Source organism: Drosophila guanche, unplaced genomic scaffold (assembly GCF_900245975.1).
Source record: "Drosophila guanche unplaced genomic scaffold, DGUA_6, whole genome shotgun sequence".
NCBI classification, from domain to species: domain Eukaryota; kingdom Metazoa; phylum Arthropoda; class Insecta; order Diptera; family Drosophilidae; genus Drosophila; species Drosophila guanche.
In genome coordinates, this window is record NW_022995745.1 from 5,463,806 (window position 1) to 5,490,738 (window position 26,933).

Genomic DNA, 26,933 nt, shown 5'->3' on the forward strand with positions numbered 1-26,933 from the left:
TTTCGGTATATTTTTGAGTGTCAGGCGGTATATTCGATACTAGCGCGGTCACACTGATCCCCGAACACGTCAGCTACACGGCGGATTGATTGAAAACAAATTGTTTCCATCGTCTCGTAAATCAAATTAATTGTAGTTTACTCTGCCAGACGTAAGCCAGGCACTTGAAGATTCTTTTGTTCTGTGGCTGACTGTTTCAACTGCTGCGCTACGAAAATGGTAAGCGAAACGGACGAACAAACACACAGACACGCACGCACACCGACTACCGACCAATACGTATACGTCGGCGATTTTCGTTGCTAATCTTTCCGAAATTCCCTGCCCACAGGTACTCATTGCTGCGGCAGTCTGCACAAAGAATGGCAAAGGTAAGTCCAGAAACATACATAAAACATTTAAAATATATTCAATGCATTGCCTAAATGCTCTGCTCACACACACACACACACCAATATCTTGCCACACACACTTGCAGTCATACTGTCACGTCAGTTCGTGGAGATGACGAAGGCACGCATCGAGGGTCTGCTGGCCGCCTTTCCCAAACTGATGACATCCGGCAAGCAGCACACCTACGTGGAAACGGACTCTGTGCGCTATGTCTACCAGCCGATGGAGAAGCTCTACATGCTCCTCATAACCACAAAGGCCAGCAACATTTTGGAGGACTTGGAAACGCTGCGCCTCTTCTCCAAAGTGGTGAGTGGAATGTGACCCGTAGGATGAGATGATAAATGATTATTTATTTATTATTATGTGATAATCGTAGATCCCAGAGTACAGCCACTCGCTGGACGAGAAGGAGATTGTGGAGAATGCTTTTAATTTGATTTTTGCCTTCGATGAGATTGTGGCCCTCGGCTACAGGGAGAGCGTCAATCTGGCCCAGATCAAGACCTTTGTGGAAATGGACTCGCACGAGGAGAAGGTTTATCAGGCAGTGCGCCAGACCCAGGAGCGTGAGGCACGCCAGAAGATGCGCGAAAAGGCCAAGGAGCTGCAACGTCAGCGCATGGAGGCCAGCAAGCGTGGCGGTCCATCGATGGGCGGCTTCAGTGGTCGCAGCGGTGGCTTCAGCTCCGACAGCTTCGGCAGCAGCGGCATGAGTGGCGTCTCAAGCAGCGCCCATGCGCCATCCATTGAGCTGGACAGCAAACCAATCTCCAGCAAGGCGACAGTGTAAGTGGAGAGATTTCGCCTTGCAGTCAAGTAATTCCTGTCTGTCACGGTCCTGTCATTTCTCATTCATCATCAGAAAACCATCATCGCGCAATGCACTGAAGCTGGGTGGCAAGTCCAAGGATGTCGACAGCTTTGTCGATCAACTGAAGAGCGAGGGCGAGAAGATAGCCAATCTGGCGCCAGCAGCAGCTGCCACTGGCTCTGGATCAGCGACTAATGCCAGTGCTGCGGCCAAGGCAGCCATGTCCGCTGACATTCACAAGGAAAGGTATTTGCCAAACACACACCCATCCACACACACCCTTCAACCTGCTTCTGTTCCGCTCATTTCAGCGTTCATCTGAAGATTGAAGACAAGCTGGTGGTGCGTCTGGGACGCGATGGCGGCGTGCAGCAGTTTGAGAATTCCGGCCTGTTGACCCTTCGCATCACGGACGAGGCATGCGGACGCATCTTGCTGAAGCTGTCCCCCAGCCACGCACAGGGCCTGCAGCTGCAGACGCATCCAAATGTGGACAAGGAGCTGTTCAAGGCGCGCAGCATGATTGGGCTTAAGAATCTGGCGAAGCCATTCCCCATGAACACCGACGTTGGTGTCCTCAAATGGCGCTTTGTCTCACAGGATGAGACGGCCATTCCATTAACCAGTAAGTGGCTGGTGGCCCCTACCGCGCTATCTCGCTCTTATTCATGCATCTGTTTCGCTTTCACAGTCAACTGTTGGCCCTCGGACAATGGGGAGGGCGGCTGCGATGTGAACATTGAATACGAACTGGAGGCACAGCATCTGGAGCTGCAGGATGTGGCCATTATAATACCCTTGCCGTGAGTACCATAATTCTGGAGTGGACTGACGTTCAGTGGAATATAATTCTGATTGCGAATTGCCTTTGCAGGATGAATGTACAGCCGACGGTGGCCGAATATGATGGCACGTATAACTATGATGCACGCAAGCATGTTCTGCAGTGGCACATTCCCATAATCGATGCCGCCAACAAGTCGGGCTCGATGGAGTTCAGCTGCAACGCATCCATTCCGGGTGACTTCTTCCCCTTGCAAGTGTCATTCGTCTCGAAGACGACATATGCCGGCGTCATTGCCCAGGATGTCATCCAGGTGGACAGCGAGGCGTCGGTCAAGTATTCAAGCGAATCCATATTGTTTGTGGAGAAGTACGAGATAGTGTAGGTCCCGCCATGCCTGCCTGAGTAATAGTACATAATGCATACACCTAGAAATCCATTCTACGTTTTTTTTCGAAGCGACTTTTGCGCGAAATGTTCGACTCAATTCGATTCCACAACATGTTATAGATTACTTTTAATATATTTAAATGTCCAATTGGCGGAGATCGGTTTCTCAAAGACACGACCGGCCCAACAGAGCAATTCCCAAAATTCAACACTAGCAAAACGCAACGCATTGCCGCAACATTTTGCACTCTTATTTCCCATGCAGACGGCAAAATTATAATAAACAAATGGTAATTAGTTGTAATTGGCGATTGAAAAGTGTTTTCTTTTGATTACGAGTATTTGTATCCGTATTAAAATGAATAAACAATAAATAGCCACACAAAAGAGTTCAATTTTGAATAGACTCAAAAGTGGCGCCCACAGCGGATATTTTAGTGTTTTTGGTATTTTGTGCAAACCACGCTTATCGCATAAAAATACCGATACCCTGCGCAACGATAGGTAATATCAAAATCACCTGCATATCGATACTGTGAACTATTACTTAACATCTCTAATTATCATTGTTTTGGTTTTTGCTTTGTTTTTTTTTCGACAAAACCGTCAAATAGTGTAGCCATCCCATGGAAACCCAACTGGAGAAAGTCTTGAGCGATATGTATGGCATCCGGATAATACTAATAACCTAAAAGTAAATCAACCCTCTTCTTGCAGCGTCACACAGCAGGATACGGTGGGCGCTCTGCTGGCCAATCGTCAGGGTCTCTGTTTGGGCGGTGAGTAGAAATCCCTTCGCATCCATGTAAACATAGTTATAGCAGTCTGGTGATGACTACTAATGCCTTACAGCCAAAGGCGATATCAACCCGAATGTCTCTGGCATCGGCATGGCCATATCTGATCAGGTGGCGGCTTTGGAGCCCAAAAGTGCGGTTTCGACTCAACCAGAGGCGCGCCATCCAACCATCTGCCTATACAGCGGAAATAGGTAAGTGCCCTTGCAACTGCCACACACGACAACCGACTGAATGCTCCCCCGCCCCGCTACACAGGCGATGCGTCATCCAGAGGAATGGAGAGATAACTGGCATCATTTACAAGCAGCACACAGCTGCCCCGGCCAGCGATTAGCACGGAGGTCGGAGCTGCAGCCCCACGTCATACTCAGGCCAGTCGCATCGGAATGGGACTAAGGACTCAGGACTCGCCACAGGAGGAAAAGTCGCTTGCGTGCCTAGCGTGCTTGTTAAAGTGTTTCAGTGCCAGTTTGTGGCGTGGCTCTCTTCATTTTCTTAATTCTTGTTATCATTATAGTTCTTTTTTTTGTGTGTTTTGTTAGATGTAGATGCAAAATAATACCCCACATCATGTGTATGTATGTGTATATATACATATATATAATGCACTTTACACTCCTAAGCCTTAAAGTCAGTACGCATACAATCCTACACACATACACATACACATACACATCCATATATAAAATCGATCAGATGATGAATATTCATGTATGAAAGGTTGCCACTTTTGGCAACTATTTACATTTACCTGCTGGTGCAATAGCAATTAAAACTATGAAACTACGCTTCCCATTGGAAATTGTCACAATTCTAATTATATTTTACAGTATTCTCAAACAGTTAAGCCAGTCGAAAGCAAGAGCTGAGCTTGAGCACCATTTATGAGTATCAATCATGCGCTGCGCTGCGCTGCGCTTTCCTCTTCCGGGTTGGGAGCGTCAGGAAATGCAGAGCCGCCCACGTCATGTAATGAACGAACCGAAAAATATGATACATTGTTGTCATGCAACAGACAACATGCAACATGCAACGGGCAAACAGTAAGCCACAAGCTTGAAGTGCCAACAGACAAATTGCCGCAAATTCCAACAGCCCACGAGCATTGGCTTATTTGATTTTTATAAAATGTATTTTGAAAGTAGTATGACAGCATGTGGCGCCCGCCCCTCTGATGCACACACAAATTGTTTGACACGAAAGCCGCCGAACATCTTCCCTAGCCAGCGACTGGTCCCACATGGCACCGCCAGCAGGTGGCTGGGCTGGGTAGGGGTTTTGCTGGTTCCATAAACGGGTTCGAGTGCGTTGATGCAATGAAGTGGCTGGATCTTCAAATATTTGCGGACAAAGTCTGAGGGATTGTCTCACAAAAACCGAAATGACACTTTAAATGAAAATATAATGATAGAACAGAAATTGTATATGAACTAACTAGAGAACAATAATTGAAGGCGAAGGCTAGCCACCACCCTATAAGGTGGCTGGCTGCGGGCGCCCCTGTTGGACCAGCTCGGTCATGCCCTCGATGTTGATGTCCAGCTTGGTGGTGATATTGATCTGAGCCTGGGCCGCGTTGCGTAGGGCAAAGGCATGCACTAGCTCCTCGTAGCTCTTGCAGCAGTCGATGGCCTTGTTGAACTGCTCAACAGCTGGCTTGAGGCGCGCGCGCTGCACCTCGATGATGCCTAGAGTCTCGTACGCCTGCTGGCACTGGCGGTCGACCGCAATGGCCCGGTTGAGCATCTCTGTGGCCATCTCCTTGTCCCCACGCCACTGCAGCACCATGAGCGCATGCTCGACAATCACCGACGGGTTGCAGGGCTCCAGCTTGAGAGCCTTTTCGTAGCATTCGTTGGCCATTAAAAACTCCTGCTGATCGGCCAGCACCTGGGCCATCAAACTGTAGCTTTCGACGCAATCGGGAAACTTCTCGATGGCCTCCTCAAAGCGACGCAACGCGTCCTCCTTGCGCTGCTCGTTGCCATTGTCCGTGGCGACGAGAGTGGCACAATAGTCCACGTAGCACTTCTTGACGACTGCCACGGCGTGATCGGGTGCGAGGGCCACCGCCTTCTCGTACAGTGCGAGCGCCGCATCAGAGTGCTCGTGAGGCATCAGGACTAGAGCACGCTGCAAGTACACGTCCGGGTTCTTGGGCTGCAGCTGCTTGGCAGCATCAAAGTCGGCCTCGGCAGCGGCCTTATCGTTCAGGTGGCTGTGGACGGTGGCACGACGTATATGGGCATACGCGCGGAGTTTGGCATCAGTGCTGGCATTGGCGATGATGGCCTCAAACTCGCGTTTGCTTTCCACAAAAGAGTTGGACAGCAGATGGAATGTGCCGAGCGTAAGCAGGGCCTCCGGCCGGTAGCGAACCGCCTCGAGGGACTCAATCTCCTCCTTGCAGCCTTGGATAATGTCTGCAAAGTTCCGTTCGCGCAGTGCCCGCTGTGCGCGCACAAAGCCTTTGGGTGTCTGGGACAAGGAGCGCAACGGCACGCTGATGGTCTGTATGGGATCGTTGATGAACGAACGCATGTAGCAGTTGACGGCGAACAGCGAGGGCACAATCGGTGGCCGGTTGGCTAGTTCGGCAGCGGCATCTGCGTGTGCAGTCTGCTTGAGGATGCGGTCGGCAAACACGATGCTGTGATTGTTCTGGAACATTTCGAGGATGCAGCAAGCCGTGATGTCGTCCAGGCTTGCCTTCATGTTGCCCAGGGCCTCGTGGGCACGGGCACGACGGATGTAGGCCTTGAAGTAGCGGGGACTGTACTCCAAAGATTCGTTGGAGTCCTGCAGAACCTTGTCCCACTGCTGCAGCATCTCGAAGGCGGCCGCACGATTGTGCAGCAGCATTGCCATATCGATGAGCTGGTCATTTGGGCACTTCTCGAGTGCCTTGTCATAGCACTGCACCGCCTCTTCGAACTTCTCGTTGCGATAGAAGTTGTTGCCCTCTTCCTTGTGCGCGACGGCCTCCTTGGACAGGGCCAGCTTCTGGGTGGGCGTGAGGGAGTCAATCACCTTCCCCTTCTCCTTGCCGCTGAATATTTTCTTGGCCGCAATCGATCCCAGCCCAATGACGAATGGTGCGCCGCAGATAACGCCGATCTGCCACTTCTCCAGCTTCACAGACGACAGGCGCTGCAGAATTATCGCCATTTTCGAACTCGAATTTACCGAATTAGCGAAATTTGCAATTAGTATCAAAAGTTTGTTTTTTTTCTTCTGTGAAATTTTGTAAAATATAACTAGTAGTTTCTATTTAGTTTTGTACAGTACGAGGAATAAGTCAGGAATACGAAATATACGGACTGGAGCCTAGGGTCGTGCACAGGCTGTGGCTGAAGTTGAAACTCAATGATAGGCTGATGTCAACTATTTTCAAGGAGTGTGAAACTTCAGTTTGGGGAGTTACATTTGGTTGCTTGGATTGCGAATATTCATTGCGAATCATGATTATCCTCCGCTCTGCCAGGGCGCAACCTACTCCAACATTTTTCTTATCATCTGCTGCATGGAAAACACACACACTATCATGCTTCTCAATGTTTACTTGTTGCAAAGCCCATGAGAAACAGCCTTGAACTTTCACCAACCGCCATCAGGGGCACTGTCGACCCACGTGTAGGATGGAGGCACAGCAGAGCAGATCAGATCGCAGACACTGTCTTCTGTCTCGGTATCAAAGCGGCGTAGCTCTGCCTCTGCCTCTGGCTCTGCCTCTGCTTCTGCTTCTGCTTCTGGCACTGTGGGTGTCGTGCCGACGAAAAGCTGCGACCATGCAAGGTAAATATACGCGTACACAGGCCTGAAACAACAAAATGAATAAAACTCAAATGAAATTGGCCGCCAAGGTGCGTTTGTTTAGCCATACGGTATGTATGTATGTATGTATGTATGTATGTATGTATGCATGGCGGATGACGCGCCAAAGGCCTTCAACTTGAATTAACCGTTCAGCTAATCGATCTGCTAGGGCCTGCTCTGTCATGCTGTGCAGTGCACTCTGCCACTCTCTCGCTCTCGCGCGCTCTCTCTGAAGATGTAACTCAATAAAAGCAAAGCACCCTCCTAACGCAGCGTTTTAAAATCTAAAGAGAGAGAGAGAGAGTTTGAGAGTACTGGATGCAATGGCCTTTCCCTTTCTTTCCTCAATCACACTACGAGTACATGGCGAAAGTGAGAAACAGAAAGAGAGAGAGAGAGAGAGAGCAGCAGTAAAAGAGCGCTGCAGCGATGATTCATGATGCTCGAAGCGCATCCGAAAAGAAATTCCAAATTCCAAAGCAAAAATTTCTCTCATTTCTGGCTGCATTTTGTACGATTTGTGAATGCTCTTTTTTGTTCCTGCATTCATTTGCATTTGCATTTTCACTGCCAAGACAATTCGCATTCGCATTCGCATTTTCAATTGCAGTTCCACAGACACGTCCGAACAATTGCACTTCAATTCAACTTGCCACCAAATGCGTCTGGCAACGGAAATGGAAAGAAATTTACAGCTTCCCCGACACATTTCCAAATATGGGATGGGTAGGGGTATCATCTTACCTCCGTATACTCCGCTCCGACATGCATACATATGTACATATGTATGTAAAACTCCGTTTTGGGGTAATTATGTCATGGGGAGCCCGAGCCACCCCAACCAAATGCTTCTTGGTCAAGTTGTGTGTGCCAGCAGCTCGCCATCACGTCATCGTCTTATGCTGTGATGTCTCCAAATGAAATGACGACATTTGTGAACATTTCGTGGTATGCATCTATATATGGGCTCTGTTATACTTGCATGCGCTTCCTTCGGTCATCGGGACATTGGTCATCGATGTGGCGACTATAACTTATCGACCAATGAAGAGTCACTTTGTCATGTGCATGATTGGGGGGTGCATTCTCCATGGACAGACAATTATGTAACACTCTCGAGTCTCCATGTCCTCTCCGAGTTTGTGTTTACCTCTATAATAGATCCCCAGGACGTCAGCCATTACGTGCCTTGCTACGTGAACGTGATCGGGGAGGGTGTCTCGCTTACGGGGGTTAACAGGTGACGCCAAATAAATAATTGTTTGCATAAGTGTAAATGTATATTTGTGACGCCGCATTTGACTTCTTACGAAAAATGCTGACATGAGTGAATCATCGGAGACGGAGACGGAGACTTCGACTCTCGACTTGGTTTCGGCTGTTTGGTCTGTTGGCCTTTTTTGGTTAATTTCGAAAATTTATTGGGATTATTACACCAGTTGAATCTGCATAAATATAACGATGAATCATGGGACTAACTGGCTGTTATTCACTGAACCACATGGTTGGTTCATTGGCGTACATCTGTTGTACATCTGTTTGGTGGGATATTTGTGGGGATGTCCCAAGGCTTGTGTGTGGGAGGGGATCAGATGGATGCGGGCTTCAAAATCGGTTACTCAAGTTGCCCTTTTATGTGTGTGCTATGTTTGTACTTTCATGTCAATGCATGTTCGAATCTCTCCAGCTGTAATCTGCCATCAATTCTTGCATGCGATTATTGAGAGGAGACCGATTGTCTGGCCAAAAGGTAGAGTCCAAGTGTTATCTTCATCGTTTCCCCATTGAATCTCCCAACAGATTCTCGTGGTGTGTGTGTGTGTGTGTGCGCGATTGCATAATAGAACCTATGTAGTACCTGTGGCTGCTGGCAAATGTTTTGTTTTGTTATAGATTTCGTTCGTATTTCGTGCGCGGCACACACACCAGCAGTAACAGCCACCAGCATAATATACATATATAAAAATGTACATACATACATTTGTACATACTTACATAGTATCTCTAACACATCACAAAGTTTGTCCATATAACAGACAATTAAAACAATTGATGCGATTTCTCGCACAAATGTGCCAAACACGAACATTCAATTTATATTTAGTCGATCGCCTTCATCCGTCAAATGATAGTCGGCTCGTATCGGATCGATTCGGTTGGGATCAACCACAAAAGCAGTGCAACCCACTACCCACTACCCACTACCCCCTACCCATCAGCTGCCAATGCAAAAGCAAATAAATTAAATCGATTAAAAATCGAGCACAATGCTGTAATGCAATCCAGACAGCATCAATCGAACTTCGTGGTAAGAGGAAAGATCTGCAATCTGCTTTGCTCTATGTATGTCAACACATTTGGGATTTCGTCATCAGCATCATCATCGGTATGGGATCAGCTATCCACCATTAACATGCTGCCACCTCTTGAGTCACTTTCTACTTTCACTGCTCGAAGACACACAACCACCCCGCCACCATTCATTCACACACACGAGTTGGCCTGGCCTGCTTGCCTGTTGACTGTGTTGCCGCACTCATTCGAGTGCCTAAAGACAGGCAAAGTTGACGTCAGAAGCACAGCGATAACCTTTGCCCCCGACAATCTGGGCAATCAGATGCTCGCTCGCCTCCGTACACCGTAGCAGCTGTTGCCGCAGCATCACGATGTAAGCTCAGATAGTTTCTGCGACGCAGATGCCTGGCTGTGGCCCAGGCTTTAGCACTTTCTGCTTACTTAGTTGGGCAAATAATGGTGGAAAAATATGCCCGCGGCTGATCATACATACACCAATGCCCCTCCTGAGCTGCTTCCGCAAACTGCCAGAACATCGCATCGAATTTGAAGCTCTGCCAGAGCACCTATGTACACCCCCCCCCCCCCACTGACAGTCAGTTTGCATCTGCAATGCATTGGCCTCCGATTGCAGGGCCAAGAGACATATGCGGCTGCTGCTGCGGTTTGATCTTGATCGCTTGACTAAGGTGACAAGTGGTAATATGTAAACAGAATACATTCAAATACATAGCACATAGCACAAAAGCCACCTGCTGCTGCTCGTCGAAGGTAAATAAATAGTTTCAGCTTAATTGACAATGTAGTAAGAGGCCAAGTCATCGGCTATTGGATTAATCCACTCCGTTTACATAGTGCAATGTAACAAATGATTCATCAGTGCATTTAGGAGGCATTCTCTAAAAAGAAATGATGCCCCACCCCAACGCATTGTTTAATGAGAACAAGAATTGCTTTTTAAGTGATATTTAGTTTTAAACAAATCAATGTTTCTTTTATTGTGTGTGGGTTCATCGTTAAATCGTTCAATTTATTTCCTTTTCTTTTCTCGTGCATTTCCATTGCCTGTTGTCCTATATCTTTTCCTTTTCCTTTTCATTTTGTAGTCTTATTTTAATAATTATGCATGTAAAAATACACTCAAAAATAAAATTGTTTGCATTCTGTGCGTGTGTGTGTGCGCTTTCCACTACTAGGAACATCAATTGTCGAATCGAATTGGGAATTCCATTCCTTGTGTGCCGCTCCGCTCATTGTCATAGATACGTAAATATATTTGGATTTGGATTGAAAGTAACTTGGGTAGGGTCAGGGGACTCTTAAGTCTAAAATGGAGTAGTTCGAAGTTCAATGTGAAAAATCAATGTGTGTGTGTGTGTGTGTGTGTGGCGATATCTTTAAATAAATATTTATAGTTAATCCTTGATAAACAAAAAAAAATATTAAATCAAAATGGAACAAAAAATAACTAAATTCAAGAGCTAAGCTTAGTGTGTGTGTGTGTGAAGGGGAGGGGAGGGGAGAGGAGGGGCAGAACCTAACTTACATTTATGCCTTGTGTATAAAGTAGTTAAATTTTCGAAAGTTTTCAACTTTCCTTCCGTCGTTTCTTTTTCTTTTTCTTGTTTTATATATGAGATGCTTCATTCGTACTTTTTGTCAAATAAAAAAAAATAATTACGATGGAAAAAAAAACGAAAATAAAAGTATATCGTGATAAATGGAGTGATTTGTTGTGGCTGGTGTCGAAAAATATGAAAGGCGTTTCGAATTACCCTTCCGCTCTCAAAAATATATATACATTTATGTATATGAATGAATATATATCTTTTTGTATATTGTTTTTATTTTTTTTGTAGCTTTTGTTTTGTATTTGTTTTTGTTTTGTTTCTTTTTTGTCGTGTAAATATGTGAGAAAGTGAAAAAAACATCACAGCTATAACTTCAGTACATTTTCTTGTGGTTCGAAAAAAAAAAATTAATTAAATAAAAAAAAAAAACAATATGTTTATCTCAATGTAAACATATGTGTGTAGTATGTAGATTAAAGTTACGCCTACGAAATATCTATATATAAATATATTAATTTTTTCTTCTTGTGTGCTTTTTTTTTTTTGCTATTTATTTGTTTCGTTAACGATTTTGTGCTTATTTTAATTTGATTTGTGAACCATTTCATCGGCAATGCGTTAGCCGCTCCTCGCTAACACTTCTGAGATTTGAATACAAAATACATCTAGGGGCTATCGACTAGGCGGTGGGTCCCCGTCCCCCAAATGGACCCACCACCAGAGACCCATCCCAATATTATAATAACTACGTGTAACTAGAGTAACCCGCCCAACTATGCACACGACCCCATGCCTCGATCCTAGCCCTGCCAGCGCCATGTGGGATCCAGCTCACGGCGCACACGCCACAGCATGAGATCCATGCAGGCGCGCGAGTCCTCGAAGCTGCTGTGTCCCGTCGTCCCATCTCCGCACTGGATCTCCCGGTGCAGATGGTACTTGGTGAGCAGGCGCAGGGCGCGGCGGAAGGGGAATCCGCTGCCATGGGGAAACGTGATCGAGGTATCGATCAGCGTATGATGGACAATGCGCAGGGCGCGCAGATCATTGTCAAGAGCATGGCCGATCAGTATTGTGTCCGCGCTGATCAGCTGCAGCAGGTCGCGTTGCACCTCGGCGAGGCTTTTGACATTGCCCGAGCGGAGATCCTTCTCCGTGATGCCGGAGTAGCGTGTGTTGTAGTCAATGATGTCGCAGTCGGGGCGCACAAAGTGCTCGTACACCAGCTGCCCGTTGAGTGCCACCAGCGACACCTTGGTCACATCGAGGCCACGGCCCGTGTAGCTCATCTCACAGTCGAGGGCGTACACCGATGGTGTGTGCCCCAAATGGTAGCCACCCGGGGCCGGTTGGGTTCGCACAAAGTCGTAGTAGGGCCCATTGACGCCCACCGCAGAGCCCGTCCACACATGCAGCTCGCCCTGGACACAGCCCTCGGCTGCCTCATCGGTGGCATTGCAGCAGGTCCAGCGACCGACGTAGGTGCCGTCGTAGTAGCGATTGTACTTGCCCTCGTGGTAGACACACTCCTCGCGCGTCAGATACTCGCCGGTCAGCTCGTCCACGAGAAAGTGACGCTTGCAGCGGGCACACGGCTTGGACAGGCTGCGATCCACATGGGCGTGGAAGCTGTTCGCGTACTGATAGTACTTCATCTCCGGCCGGCATGCTCCAGCCGATGACGACTCACCGCACTCGCTGCCACTCCACTCCCCGGACTCGGAGTCCAGGGAGCTCGGCGAACTATTGCCAGAGTCTGTGGACACGGTGAAGCATTTTCTGGCTGCTGCTGCTGCTGCTTGTGACTCCTCTGTCGGCAGGCCGTCATCGTAGTTGATAACGGGTGGAGGCGCCAGCTCACGATAGTGCATTTCCCGCTCACGCTCCAGCGTCAAGGACATCAAGCGTGCGGCGGCCATGTTCATGTTCGGCATACACTTAAAGATCTCAATGGCGCCCTCGTGCACCACACTCTCCACGGGAAAGCCGTACACACGCAGCAGGTGCTGGTCGATCAGGTGGGGGCGCAGGCGCTCAATTACCTCCTGGTCGTCCATTTTCAGCTGTTCGCGCTGCCGCAGTGGCGGCACCAGAAAGTTCACATTCATCTCTCCCTGCAGCAGCATGTTGTTGTTGTTGTTGTTGTTGTTGCTCTTGTTGTTGCTGTTGTTGTAGTGGCTTGCACGCTTCCGGTTGCCATTTGCATAGGGCGAACTGTTTGGCGAGCTGCCAGCCGAGGAGCTTAAGGCTGACGATGAGGAGGAGAAGCTGCTGCTGCCACAGGAGTTGGCCAGCTGCTTGGCCACATTGCGATTGTTGCTGCCATTCGGTTTGCTCATGTTTATGTTAATGTTAATGTTGTTCCTGCCAGCAGCATTGTTGTTTGCACCGTTGCTGCTATTGTTGCTGTTGCACCACTTGGTGTTGCCCTGCTGCTGCTGCTTCTTGTTGTTGCCGCGCTTCTGCTGCTGCTGCTGCTGCTGCTGCTGCAACTGTTGTGATGGCTGCTGCTGCGACTGCTGCTGACGCCACTTGCCAGCACTTGCCTGCTGCTTGGCCTTGCTGAATCCCACTGCACCTGCTACACCTGCTGCTGCCTTGCTCTGGCCATTCTGCTCCTGCTGCTGTGCAGAGTTTCTGCCCTTTTGCTGCCGCTTCGAGTGTGTCTTGCTGCCGTTGCTGCCCCCATTCGAGGCATTGTTGTGGGCACCCTTTGGCTTGTGAATCTGCTCCCGACTGGAGCAGATATCCTCGCTGGTGGTCTCGCTGCTGGTGCTATTGCGGTGGGCCGGATTGTGCTGGCCCAGGAATTTGTCTGCAACGAACAACGATATGCAAAAATCCAGATCAAAATCAATTCAAATACGAAATGGTAAAGGGGGGGAAAGGTAATGAGGGGTAAAAGCAACACCAACACCCACTCACACACACACACCCCAGGCATGGGTATCTCTCTCCCTCACGCACAGACAGTAGCCCGAACACTCGCTAACACGATCACGAACACGATCACGAACCCAAGCACGAGCTTCTATCGCATCGCTTTCGTGCGTGGTGCTGTCTTGGCTGGTGGACAGGCGGGGGAGAGGTGGGGAGAGGCTTATCAACATCTACCGTCGCCACGTGCTTCTTTTGTTTCGCTCTCCTCACACTCTGTCTCTATTTCTATCTCTTTCTCTTTTCGTTTTCATTTCGTTTCCTTTTTGTTATTATTTTTTTGTTTCTTTCCGTAATTTGTTTTAGGTTTTCGCGTGTGTGGATTTTTGAATTAGGGTAGGGGTAGTGGTAAAGGAAGGGGGGGGGGGGCTTACGGTTACGCACGACTGAAAATTGTGGCATGTGCGACGGAGGCCAGAGGCTCTTTAATCTTATTGTCTTAATTCTTAATTCAAGTTTTCAGCTTGCGGGATAGAGGGCTGGGCTGTGTTTGTGTTGCTGTGGGAATTACAACAATTACACACATTTTCTGATCTGCCTCCTCCTCCTTCTGCGTCGTTCTACGAGACGCTGTGTCGCGTCGGCTTCCGCGTTTGGCTCATCATCTTTCCAGCATTCCCATTAAGCCAAAATACAAGCTGTTGCTCGGCTGTGTGTGTTGTTGTGGGGTCAGGTGGTTTTATTGGGCGGACTGGAATCGACTGCTGCCTGGGGGTGGGGTGGGGTATGGTGTAGTGCTGTTGCCAAGCGACAGATATTTTTTGTATGGTGGGGGGCTGGTCACACGCGTAGAAGCTGGCCGGGAAGCTGGCTTGACCTGTTGTCAGAGCGATAAGTGGCTTCTGGTTGTTGGCTGGGAAGGCATTTGGCTGCGATAATGATGCTAACGGCTAAGTGGGGTTCTCTACAATAAATCAAATAATGCATAAACTCTCATTGGAAATGTGTCAACAAGTGTCACTCTCACGCTAGACAACTCTCTATGACGTCTCTAATGTCCCCTAAAAACAGTCTTATCTAACATTTTGCATTTCGCATTTCCTGCACTTCATCAGTCGTCAGTCGTCAGTCGTCAGCCTCAATACGCCGCTTCCTTGTACATATATACATAAAGTATAGAGTGAAAAGTGCTCACGAGCATTTGCTTAATATTTATATTGCGCTTGTGTCATCTTTTAACAGACGTTAAGGGAAGTAAATAACTACTAGATGAATAGATAGAGGAGAGATGGTGGAGGGCGGTGTGCGGTGTGCGGTGTTCGGTGTTCGGCAGGGAGCCACCAATTGACTTTCAATACGCGCATAGATAAATCATATGGCGACAAGGTGGGTTTGTTGACATCGTCAGCCGTCCCCGAAGGACGCTGGCCCCGGACTAAGCACCCAGACGTGAGCTGCACACAGAATCCAACCATTCATCCATCCCTCCATACATCGTCATCGTTTGCTGCTGGGGGAGAAATGATATCTGGTATCGGTTGGCTCGAATTATGGTTTACATACGAGTGTGTGTGTGTGTGTGTGTGTGTGTGTTGTATGTTAATCACGTATTTGGAGTGCTGTGTGTGCTGCGTGTGGTTACCGATTAGATAGGGCGTGGCCAACACTTTTGGGCCCGGCCTGAACGGCCTGCCTGGCCACATCTGGCCCAGAAGCCAACAATTAGCTGGCTGCCTGCCGGCCTGTCGGCCGAGAGCTTCCGAAAGCTTCAACAAAATTTGGACACTTTTATGACATCGCTTTATCGCCGCTGCCTTTGGAGTGCTGCGCCATCGGCTTAACGCACGCGCCAAACGCGACAAACTCTCCAAACAGCCTTGAAATATCATATACATAAATTTATGCACATACTTATGTGTGCATATAATATACATAAATACATATGATTACTGATCATTATTCTGGTTCTAGTGTGCGTCCTCCACTTGATTTGGGGATATACTCTTTGGCTTGCCATGAGTAATCTTTCGCTGCATGCGGCAGACCTTAACCTTTGGTGGAGCCAAAAACCTGGCCAAAAACCACTCAAAAGGTAAAACGAAAACGAAAACGAAAACGTCCAGCGATAAGATTGCTTAGGCAAATAAGCGGGACAAACGCATGTCAGCAGCTAAAATGATAATCTTTAAGCATACAAAACAATGAGCATGAAACTCGTGATGCGGATTTAATGTTGGGCATTAGCTACTCCCAGATACAAAGTTGTCCATATAAATTGCTGCAAAAACACTGATCAATTCGATGGGGGGAAAACGAAAGCATTGATTATCTCTTCATGCTTGGGTTTGTGGTCTAGACAAACGAAAAATTTGGTTACCGGGCACCGATAAGATGGCCAGTGGCTCGGTTCGGTTCGTCCCTACTCCAGTTACCAACGGCAAGCGGCCATGGCCACGGACTAGTGCCCGAGGAATTGTCGTGATTGTCACTCTCCTCTCTGCCTCCCCCCCTCCCCCCTCACACATTTACGCGTGTGTGAGTCGTCGTCGTCAAGTGGAAGTGGATCGTCGAAAGTCTAACATCTAATCAGCTCCAAGCTACAGTCCACAAAACAGGGCAATCCCGACACGCAAAATCAAATCAAATCACAATAAATTTGACTTGGCAGCAGCCAGGAGCATAGCTATCCCCAGTGCCGAAATTCCCCCTTGTAATATTCCATAAAGCATATCAGAGATATATTTATTGCATTTAATTAGCTGCAGTCCAAGTGTCAAGATAACTGTCTATATTTATGCATTTGTTTTATCATTTCATTTTTCGGACATGAATTTACTTTCCAGTGACGCAATTTCATTAGTTTATCGATTACCTAATACGCATTCGACTTCGACTTTGACTCTGACTTTGACCATGCCTGTGACGTCACAGCAAACAGCATCCCACATTTTGTTTGGTTTTGATTCGCGTTTTGTATGCGATTTTTACGTTGACCTTCGTGACTTTTTATGTGGCGCTTCCTGTGCCAAGACACAAAACCCCCAAAAAAGCGGCGCCACACAGCCAGCAATTACTCGACTCGACTCGACTCGCAATTGTGGTCTTGTGCATATTTAATGAGACTTCAAAATAGTCTGCCTTTGAATATAAAGAAATAACAATAACAATAACGATAATACTCGTAAAACATCCATCGCGATAGTTAATTGTGAGCGAACATAACACGCTCCCATCCCATCCCATCCCAACCCATGCCACGCCACGCCACAGCCGATCCCTGCCAAAAGATAGATATGGCAGCCCCTCTGGGGCTGGTTATGGTCCGACTATGGCTTGCTTTTAATGTAAGCTAATATGAGTTTTATTAATCAAATATAAACTATGCATATGTACAACAGATAGTGGGGGTCTTTTTGCATTGAGGTCACAGATTTAATAATGAGCCATGAAAGAAAAACTTCAAACAATATCCAACAATATGTTTAGAGACTAATCAATCAGCTGTGTTGTAATTATTAGCCAATTCCCTGATATTCGCCCAATAGTTCCTCACTTTTCTTATCATTCCACAACATTTTATCACAGTATTTTGACGTACGGCAATAATATACAAAAATAGACCTGGGATTTGATTAATCTTTATGGCACTTTGTGCTATTATTGGGGGGAGGTCTAACAACTACATTTATCGTTCAATTAAAGTGATAAACATACAGGTAACAAAAGGTCGAACTTCTCAAACTTCTGTACATGACAAATACCAAAACTGATCACTGATCACTGATCACTGGTCTTTTGATCGTTTAAGATCGTCGGACGACTGACGGTTGTCACTGTGAACAGACTTATGTTGTGCGAGCAGTAGGTAGCGAGATCACTCGCGATCTTTGGTCTCATCTCATCACAGAGATCACAGACATTGGGTAAACGCCCGTTGCTTAAATGGCAAACATGTTAACCTTGACTATTGCCGGCGGCTGCGAGCGATGTCGAGACAGAAAGTCAGAGTCGGAGTCGCATATTTTAAAGAAATGCGAAACATGATGATAATGATAATGATGAGGATGAGGCTGAGGATGAAGTTGCTGAGCATGGGCTGAAATCACAATGGTAATAACTAAAGTGCGAGCACTCTTTTTTTTATTATTAGTATTATTATTATTATTATTGTTGTCTCATATGTGTCTCGAAATGTGTCTGTGGCAGCCAGCGGCACTCTTTAATGGGTTAATAATGCGAGCAGGAATGTGAAATATGTGTGTGTACAGTGCGTTTCGTAAATGTTTAGCGCTGGCTAAAAAGTTTTTCAATTTAAGATTTGCGAGTTGGATATCCCAACAGTTGTAGGATACATCACTTATCGATCACTCTGCGTACAGCAATCGATTATTTATCGAAGTAAGTTGTATGATTAATGTTATCGAACTAAAAATACCGATACATATCGTTATTTTAGAGCAAAAGAAAAAAACAGTCAATGGAGCCATGAAGATTCAGGTCACAGCTCATACATCAATGAAACACACTGTACAAGCGCGTGTGTGTGTGTGTGTGACGATTGCAACGATCAATAGAGTGCGTGTGGCATGTGGCATGTGGCACCACCGTAAATGAGTTCAAGTTTCCTTTGGATTCCAATTACGAGTGCGCTGGGAGGAAAGGAGACATTGAACATTGAATACGAGCCGAGTGTGAGAAATTCAACGGGGCGTAAAAAATGCGTCTGGCGGTTGCAATCATCGAATGCCACAGCTGCCTTTGCCACAGCCACAGCCAAAGCCACAGCCACACGTTTTTTCCTACATTTGGAGTCGCTCATTTCTTGGCCAAAACAATTATCTAATGGCTCTTTGTGGGCCATATAAGAGCGGCTGGCTGGCTGGTTTTATGACAGGGCATCAAATGTTAATTGAATACTGAAGCCACAGGCTGGACTGTTGCCTAGAGGAGGGTCGCTCTTTCGGTCTTTTTGGGGAAGTGGAACTCGAGGTTACGTTTGCCTCAAGAGCACAGCCCAGAGATGATTAAAGATTCTCCTAAACAGGTACATAATCTAATTATTTAACGTTCGAGTGCAAATTTCCATAACAAAAATTGTTGTGCAACTTTCAGTATTTTCTGTTTCCTGATGTCACCTCACCGATCGATCGGTATACTTTGGGAGTTGGGATTGTGTCTCGGTTTTGGTTTTGGTTTCGGTTGCGGTTCCGGCCAAGTGCTAATCAATGACAAAACGATCAGTTATGTAAGTGGCCGATTCTCTCGATTTACTGGATTCTCTGGCACTGTGTCTGCGAGTATCAGTAGATCATCGTTTGACCAAAACACCCGAACCCAATCGAACCCCGACGTCTGATTGCCGCTCTAAACCGAGAGAGAGAGAGAGAGAAGTAATAACCAATAACACACCTGATACGCTGGCAAATAAAATCGAATCGAATCGAATCGAATCTAAAATTCAAATACAAACAAAAATGGTCTAAACGCTGAAAAATCTGAGCGCTAATCAGCTGCTGTTGCTGCTTCTCCTTCTCCTTCTCCTTCCCTAAAAGTTGACGTAGAGGTGTATTGCGTCTTAGCTTTCTTCCCGCCCCATCGTCACACCCTGACAATAACACAATAAATATATATGTGTACATACATACATACATACATATCATATGTGTATGTACATATTTATTTGGAAACGCACGATAACAACAACAGAAAGAACTGAAAGCGACTGAAAAAGCGACAATTCTGGAAAGTTTTTTCCACGCTTTGTGCCAAACAAAAAAAACAACAACTAAAATAAACAAAAAATGACATCTAAAAAGTGAAAACTGTCAGCGTTTGATTATCGGAATCTAACGCTGCATGTACAATTAATTATCGATAATTATCGATTATCGGAGAATGTTATACAATTATCGAATATCACTCGGAAACAATCGGCAAACATTTCTCTATGTTTTGCGAATGTATTTTTGACAGAAATAAAATACTTTCTATTAATATAAATTGTATATAAAAGAGCGGAAATAAACTTGGTAATTAACTGATGATCCAATAAAGATTCGACACGCATATCTATAAATAATCCATATACATATCTAAGTAAGATCAATCAGATGCAAATCACACACACACACACACACACACACACACATACAGAAATGCAAATTAGTGGAAAGAAATTTATGTTTCGGCATAAATTATGAAATTATGAAATTATGAAACTGAACAGATTATCTTGATTATTTGAGTTTCATTTAAATGTTTTGGGTTTCTTTTTTCTTTCGTTGTCTTTGTTGTGTTTGTTGTTGTTTGGCTTTTTTATGAGTTGTTCTACCTTTCCTTTCTTTCGCCCAATCGCTTTTGTTTGTTTATTTAATTTCGTTTTATTGTTGTTGCTTTTTGAATCTTTTTTTCGGGCGAATTTTGAATTGTTTTTTAATGGGAGGAATGTCGAACGAAAGCGAAAGCGAAAGCTAAAGCCGGCAGCAGGGCTGCGGGGTCTCCCAATAAAATTAGTTGTATTTCTACGAGAGAATACCCTTCTCATCCCCTCCCCTACCCTACCATACAAAGTATTGCGTCACATTTAGATCCCCTTCATTGCTTTTGCTGATTTTGCTTTTGCTTTTGCTGCTGCTGCTGCTATCTTGAGCGCGCCTCGTTTCGATCTGAGGTTCATTAAGCTTAAGCGAAGATTTCCTGCAATTTTCCCATTTATGAGCAGAACCTTTGCAATTTCTGTGTATTCTGTAAATCGGACCGACAACCAGACAGCATATATAAATAGAAGCAAAAGCAAAGCAGCAGCAGCAGCAGCAGCAGCAGAAGCACCTCTCTGTAAGCCAACGATATCTCGGTGTGTCCACTGTGGTCAAGAGTCAATTGAAAAATGTTGATAACCGAGGTTTGCCCCTTCCCATGGGGTGGCTACTTAAGAGTATAGATAGATGGATGGATGGATGAATAGATAGATAGATAGTCGACCCAAATGCATGAGTACGCATTCATTTGAATGGTAACTAAGGAATATTCTCCCCTGTCAATCCACAATCTCACAATCTCTCTGTGCGCCCTCGTGGGAAGGAGGCCATTCCAATCAAACGCATTTTCCTAATTAACGTTCAGTGGTCACTCACTCACTCACTCACTCAGTCACCCACTGCTGAAGCCCACGGGCTCTCTGCCTCTGACCCAAAGACGCAACAACAAAATATTTATAGATAATCAAAGCTAAATCCCCATCCAAATCAGGTGAAAAGTACAACCCACGAGGCTGGCTGGCATACCCGTTCCCATCGATGACGTTGATTTGTTTCTTTATGTGTGATTCATTTTGTAGATGCCGGTCGCCCGATTTGCTTGGAATTTTATGAACCAAAAACAAAACAAAAACAAAAACAAACACAAAAACAACAAAAAGAACGGCGACTCGTAATCGGCATGGAAATGGAAATGAATCAGCGTCTGTGTGTCGGTGTATCTCATGGCTACGCTGTTGGTCAATGCTTCCAACTGGGAATCACGAGTGGGAGTAGCCTCAACAAAAACAAAACATTGGAGCTTTCCTTGCCTAAAGGAATGGCATCAATACCTTGTGAGAATTTCTATAAAATTCATACCAAGGCAGGCGCTGACCGTGCGCCATTCCAAGGCACTCTCTTTGTCAGCACTCTCTTGTGCATCCGGAATGGGTATACGGAAAGTACTTGCTGGCTTAACACTCACCTTCGATGCATGAAGAATTCACCAGATGGTGTCCGCTGTAGTTGCGCCAGGATTGGGCTTGCGATTCCCCATTCAGATTGGCATCCATATCGCCGGCAGCTCCAAAGATTCGCTTCTGCGAATTGCCATAGAAGTTGCGTTGCTTTTGATGCGGATTGTTGTTGTTGTTGCAACGATTCTTGCGGGATGCATTTTTACTGTTACTGTTGTTGCTGTTGTTGCTGCTGTTGTTGTAAGCGGACATGTTGCCGTTGTTGCAATTGTTATTGGAATACTTTCCAGGGCAGCGCTTGCTGCCGCTGCCGCTGCTGTTGCCGTTGTTGAAATTGTTGTTGCCACAATTACTTTGATTGTTGTGGCCGCTATTGGCATTGTTGTTGTTGTTGTTGTTGTTATTAGGATTACACTGCTGTTGCATTTTGTCATCTAAAAGAAAAAAAACGAGCAAAAGTTGTGATTAGTTTTTGGCTTTTGCTTTGTTTTGTTTTGTTTTTTGACCTACAAAATTTTCGCAAATGAAACTGCAAGAATTGCTCCAGTTGGAAACGCATTGTGCATCAAAACGCGACACTTTTGATTGCTAGTTATTGCTCTATATCCTGTTATCCAATTGGAAAGTTAGTCTCTCTGTCTCTCGCTGCGCTAACGATCGTGTACCGGCTGCACTTGCAGTTGAAAACGAACTAAACGAACGATTAGCAGGCAAACGCGGGAAGAAAACAACACCCAGTACCCAGAAGAAACAGAAAAAAAAACCCAGAGTCATACCAATTCACGTTTGAGACCTACTACTACGACGCTGCGGCCCGGTGATGACGACACAGTGAATCATCATCATCGACTCGACGCTCTGATAAGTGGAATACGGAATACGGCGAATTCGTATTCGTTTTCGCTATCTTTTTTTCGCCGCATAGCCTAGGGCAGGCTCTGACCACGTGCCCCCTCCAGCCCCCCACCGCACGAAAACACAACCATTGGCTTCCTATTTAGATAAGATTTGTGCGTAAGAACTACCCCACAGAGGGTGTATTCTATTCTATTCTATTCTATTCTATTCTATTCTATTCTATTCTGTTCTCTTCTCTCTATGGATTAGGGCCCATAACCTAAGTAAACTTGGCCAAAAATCTTTCCCCTGAACTTTAGATGCTGTTGCTAAATCTTTTTACCATACATTTTTCCCTTGAATTTTCACCAAAATGTCTTATAATTCGGCTGGCAGTAACTGGGAATTGTGCCGATAACCGATGTTGATAATACGCGAATAATGAGTATTCTCTATCTTAGAACAAGTAAATAACACGGGGCCATGTGATCCATGTTGCTTCCAAGAAATCATTTAGATTAAGGGCAGGTCTCCTTTATGAAGAGAGCCAACACAAAGGCTATAAGAAAAGGCACACAAAAAAGCACAACATCCAGCTGTATGGTTTTTTTTTTGGTTTTCACTGGAAAACTGACGGAAAGCTAACTGGCTTGGCCTGTGAATGGAAGATCTTTTGGGGAATTTGAACAATTTCTCGTTTTGGGCGAACAAAAGCGAGAAGCAAAATAACAAAAACAAAACATTAAAATTATAAATTAAAGACGAAATAAAACAAATAAAAGCCACGAAAAACAGGTACCAGTTCGTGCCTAGCGCGCCAGGTCCATGTGCGTACCCGTACCCCTCCCCGCCCTCCTCCGACCCAGCAGAAACCTTCCGCTCCTCCCTCCACACTCTTCACTCATTAAGAAGCCGAAGCCGAACCCGAACCACGAACCGAGAACTCTTTGGAATTTCGAATCGAGTGGAGTGTAATTTGTTGTTCTCACTTTGAAATTATTGTATTCTTTTTGGCAAATGCAAAATATATTAGTATTCAAATGATATGCCACGCCCATTCTAGATCTCCCCCCTCCGACGTGGTGGCGTGAGATTTACGAGGGGAGGGAGGAGGAAGAAGGAGAATGCGCCGCCGCGCATTGAATCGCGAAATTTTCGCAAAGACGGCGACGTCGGCGGCGCCTGAATGGAATTGAAATTGAAATGGGAATGGGAATGCGAATGGTAATGGGAATCGCAAGGAATATTGTGGAATAGAGAGGCGATGTCGCGCTTTAATCTCGCGAGGTACTGAATGGAAATTGAAATTGTAATGTGAATGAAATTTGAATGTGAATTGTTTGGAATATTGTGTGCATGTGAGAGAGTGAATTGGAAGTTCAAGGAAAACATTGTGCTGCCCGGCACGTGTGTCCCATCGTCCTGAGAGTGAGAGAGAGGGGAGAGCATTTTACGTTTAGGGTGCCAAAAATTGCAACGGAAATGAAAGGCGCGCGTGATTCTATTTGTGGCCACAAAACTCATCAACTGCATCATCATCATCATGATGATCGTGTTTATTGGGGATCTTTGGGATCATTCATAAGTTAGCAACAGAAACGAAATGAGACAGCAACAAAATGCGCTCTGCTAAAGTTGAATGAATTCCAATGAAGAAGCTCTTACAAAGCTGCTAAAAGGGGAAACACAAAACAGCAGAAAAGAAGAGAGCAAAAAAAGAAGCAAAGAGTAAAGGGAGCAAAAAGGAAACGAGGCCCGGTCTGGCCCGGCACGCCTTAACGGGAGCTGGGGAGAGAGCGAGAGAGTGAGATAGACGAGAGGCGAGTGTGGGGAGGCCCCAGTGAAGCGGATCATTAGGGTGGACCATGGAACGAACACTGAGATACACTTTTAGGCATCCGCTAGACTTTCAAAAGGATCATATTTCGAAGCGAAACAAATGAAGGAAAAAAAGGTCATTCACGATTCTAAAAAAACATTTTTAGGCCAGTTTGCTACTGAGAACTGCTCTATTTATTGCGCATATTGCTTGAACGAGAAGAAACTTCCCTCAACTCCAAAACAAAAAGGGTATGCACCGATTTCTGGCTCTGCGCATGGCAACAGCCCCAATGATGACAGCGCGCATTCAGCGCATGCGTGTCTGCCACACACACACACACACAGATATACAGCTACAGATGTGGCACATGGAGTTTCCGAAAAGAATAATCACCATGGAAGTGTGTGCGCCCCAAAAACAAGATCTCTGGCAGGCAACCCCCCAGAGACGAAAACTGCTGTGTGGTGGAGGCTATAATCGCACCCGTAACCCGTACCCATAATAAGTCGCACGAGCATTTCCCATTCGCATTCCCAACAAGCACACCACTAAAACAAGTTTCCATAATGAGTTTAATGCCTTCTGGTTCTGGGGGTTACCTCGGGGTGCGAACGAACTGAAGTGCTGAAATGCTGAAATGCTTTTCCCCCTCTCCACCTTGCTTGAGTGTCTTTGGGGTTTGAAGTTCATCGCGCGAGCCTAAGGAAACACGTGTTCTCTTTTCAGAGTGAACAAAAAAAAAAACGAAACTGAACTTTGGGAAATCATATTTGACAGGGAGAAGCGGAGGGAGAGCTTAGCCGATGGATTGTAATCGTAGTAAGCAGAGGTTTTTGTTTGGGTTTGTTTGGTAAACCGGAAATGTTAATGCGGCGTTAATGCCTTTTTGTGCTTTTCGGGCCATCAAATGTGTACGGGAAATCTATAGAAAATGAAGTAATTCGCATTCCAATTACGTGCGAAAGCATCTAGAACTTTTTTGTGGCATGGCATTCCGTATTCCGTATGCCGCATGCCGTGAAACGTACAATTAGATTGATGTAAGACACATGACACAGGAAGAAGACCCTCCCACACCATTGGGACGTGGGACGTGGGACGTGCTCTTTTTTCGGGGTATTGAGTTTGGGGTTTCGCGAATGTGAGAAGTAGGAAGAGCAGACAGAACAGAGCAGAGCAGAGCACATGGATCGCTGGCGATGGAGCGTGATCTGGTGACGTTTATTGTGGGGTAAAAATAGTTTTATTTAATGCTTGAATGGGCAAAATAAAATATACAAAAAAAAAATATATATATATAGGGGGGATCGTCTATGCTGTGGTCTATTGCGGGAGTGGTCGGGAGTGTCGTTCGATAAATAAATCACTTGCGATGACGACATCGAGTGGTGGCCAGGCCGCATGGCAATGGGATTCGTTATCATTGCTGAAAGTAATCTATAAGCGGAGGAAGCTTCCCCCCGCCAATAATCAGACTCAAGGCATTTCCGCTCTTTCTTCAATTGTTTTTTGCAAGTCCACTTTGGAGCTAACTTTCTGCATCGAACATGAATCTTTCTTCGATTAGATTTAAGTGGAGAAGTGGAAGTGGAAAAACAATAAGCTTACCAATGAAAAAACCATAATTATAGCGAAAATACACATGGAGATCAGAAAGAAACATTCTGCGTCATACATTTAGCCGCACACATCATTCCGATCATTGTGCGATCATTCGGCAATTGTTATTAATTGAAAACATTATGGAATCCGCTGTTTACTCAAATACCAAACACAAATCAACTAATTTCATCTCACAAAATTTCCATCTCGATGTGTATGTACGTAACTAATTCTTGTGGTATATTTATTTGTGCTTTTCGTTTTCTTTTCTTTTCTGCTGCTGGCTTCTGAAATTAAATTGGAGGGATATGCGAATGAGTCCCGCGTGCTTGCTGTCACAATTCTATGATTCTGACACTTTTTTGACAGCCCCACAAACAGAAAAATGAAAGAAATAAACCTGAAGAAGATCTCTGTAGAGCTAAAGAACTCAACCTGAAGAACTCAACCACTCGAATGCCACAGAATGCCAACACTCCAAGTATCGTAAGCACCGAATTCTTGAGGCACTTGTCAAAACAAATCATTCTCAATATATTTATATTTTCATTTTTCCAACTTAATTTAATTGCAAGCGGAGCGGACAAGCGGACAAGCGGACAAGCGGCCAAGTGCTGAATGCAATTTAATAATCATCTCCCATGGCCGTGGAATATCTCTGATTTGTCTTTGATGAATATAAATGTTAGTCCCGTCCCTCTGCTTCTATTTCTATCGCATTATGAGGCACTTGGTTCAAAAAATGGGCCTACAGTTGGGTTTCCTGATTCCATTTTCCTACCTTTCTGTTCAAGTTTTTTGCCCCACGTTTCCCACTCTCTTTTTGAAGCATTTCTCTAGATCTGTCGTAGATTTTCCATGGCTATTGTAATGACTAGAAATGTATTTGAAATGGAAGGCTATTCCGTTATTCCAGCTCTAATGCTCGTTTGCTTCCCTTCACCGTCAAAGTAACGGGCCAGAGCACAAGTGGAGCGGAATCGGACTCTGAATCGAGAGCCAGAACAAGAGACAGAGAGAGAGAGAGGGAAAGAGAGATATTTCTATCTATTGAGGATGACCCATATTTTAGCGAATGTTTTCTCTACTTTTATCACAATTTGCAATTGCTGACGATGTCCACGGACGCACAACTACTGAAACAGCACAGCTACACAGATACATAGATACAGATACAGATTTGGGATTTTGTTTTGGTTTTTGTGTGTTATATTCTGC

The 26,933-nt window shown here is 45.6% G+C and overlaps 4 protein-coding genes across 4 annotated transcripts; 2 read left to right on the plus strand and 2 right to left on the minus strand.

The window, feature by feature from the left end:
* Nucleotides 1-43: 43 nt before the first annotated feature.
* LOC117581069 (coatomer subunit delta) lies at nt 44-2,534 on the plus strand. Its single transcript, XM_034267944.1, has 8 exons — nt 44-219; nt 332-371; nt 479-702; nt 773-1,182; nt 1,259-1,453; nt 1,519-1,832; nt 1,899-2,010; nt 2,082-2,534. The coding sequence occupies exons 1-8, from the start codon at nt 217-219 to the stop codon at nt 2,374-2,376; spliced, it is 1,593 nt and encodes a 530-aa protein (XP_034123835.1). The 5' UTR covers nt 44-216; the 3' UTR covers nt 2,377-2,534.
* Nucleotides 2,535-2,907: 373 nt separating this feature from the next.
* LOC117580792 lies at nt 2,908-3,983 on the plus strand. The gene is made up of 4 exons (XM_034267488.1): nt 2,908-3,042; nt 3,099-3,160; nt 3,234-3,372; nt 3,437-3,983. The coding sequence occupies exons 1-4, from the start codon at nt 3,008-3,010 to the stop codon at nt 3,513-3,515; spliced, it is 315 nt and encodes a 104-aa protein (XP_034123379.1). The 5' UTR covers nt 2,908-3,007; the 3' UTR covers nt 3,516-3,983.
* A 580-nt stretch (nt 3,984-4,563) lies between these two features.
* Nucleotides 4,564-6,424, minus strand: LOC117581310 (mitochondrial import receptor subunit TOM70-like). Its single transcript, XM_034268354.1, has one exon. The coding sequence runs from the start codon at nt 6,347-6,349 to the stop codon at nt 4,655-4,657; it is 1,695 nt and encodes a 564-aa protein (XP_034124245.1). The 5' UTR covers nt 6,350-6,424; the 3' UTR covers nt 4,564-4,654.
* Nucleotides 6,425-10,882: 4,458 nt separating this feature from the next.
* Nucleotides 10,883-21,802, minus strand: LOC117580927. The gene is made up of 2 exons (XM_034267707.1): nt 21,463-21,802; nt 10,883-13,678 (listed from the first exon to the last, which is right to left on the minus strand). Exons 1-2 carry the CDS (start codon nt 21,704-21,706, stop codon nt 11,664-11,666), a joined length of 2,259 nt encoding a protein of 752 aa, XP_034123598.1. The 5' UTR covers nt 21,707-21,802; the 3' UTR covers nt 10,883-11,663.
* Nucleotides 21,803-26,933: the final 5,131 nt, after the last annotated feature.

Excerpts from the sequence above, each read along its gene's own strand:
- LOC117581069 (XM_034267944.1), top strand. Across the intron at positions 1,454-1,518 it reads GCTGACATTCACAAGGAAAG|CGTTCATCTGAAGATTGAAG; the intron begins GTATTTGCCAAA and ends CGCTCATTTCAG. Across the intron at positions 2,011-2,081 it reads GCCATTATAATACCCTTGCC|GATGAATGTACAGCCGACGG; the intron begins GTGAGTACCATA and ends TTGCCTTTGCAG.
- LOC117580792 (XM_034267488.1), top strand. The coding sequence starts at position 3,008 with ATGGAAACCCAACTGGAGAAAGTCTTGAGCGATAT. Across the intron at positions 3,043-3,098 it reads GAGAAAGTCTTGAGCGATAT|CGTCACACAGCAGGATACGG; the intron begins GTATGGCATCCG and ends CTCTTCTTGCAG. Across the intron at positions 3,373-3,436 it reads TGCCTATACAGCGGAAATAG|GCGATGCGTCATCCAGAGGA; the intron begins GTAAGTGCCCTT and ends CCCGCTACACAG.
- LOC117581310 (XM_034268354.1), bottom strand. The coding sequence starts at position 6,349 with ATGGCGATAATTCTGCAGCGCCTGTCGTCTGTGAAGCTGGAGAAGTGG.
- LOC117580927 (XM_034267707.1), bottom strand. The coding sequence starts at position 21,706 with ATGTCCGCTTACAACAACAGCAGCAACAACAGCAACAACAGTAACAGT. Across the intron at positions 13,679-21,462 it reads GAATTCTTCATGCATCGAAG|ACAAATTCCTGGGCCAGCAC; the intron begins GTGAGTGTTAAG and ends TGTTCGTTGCAG.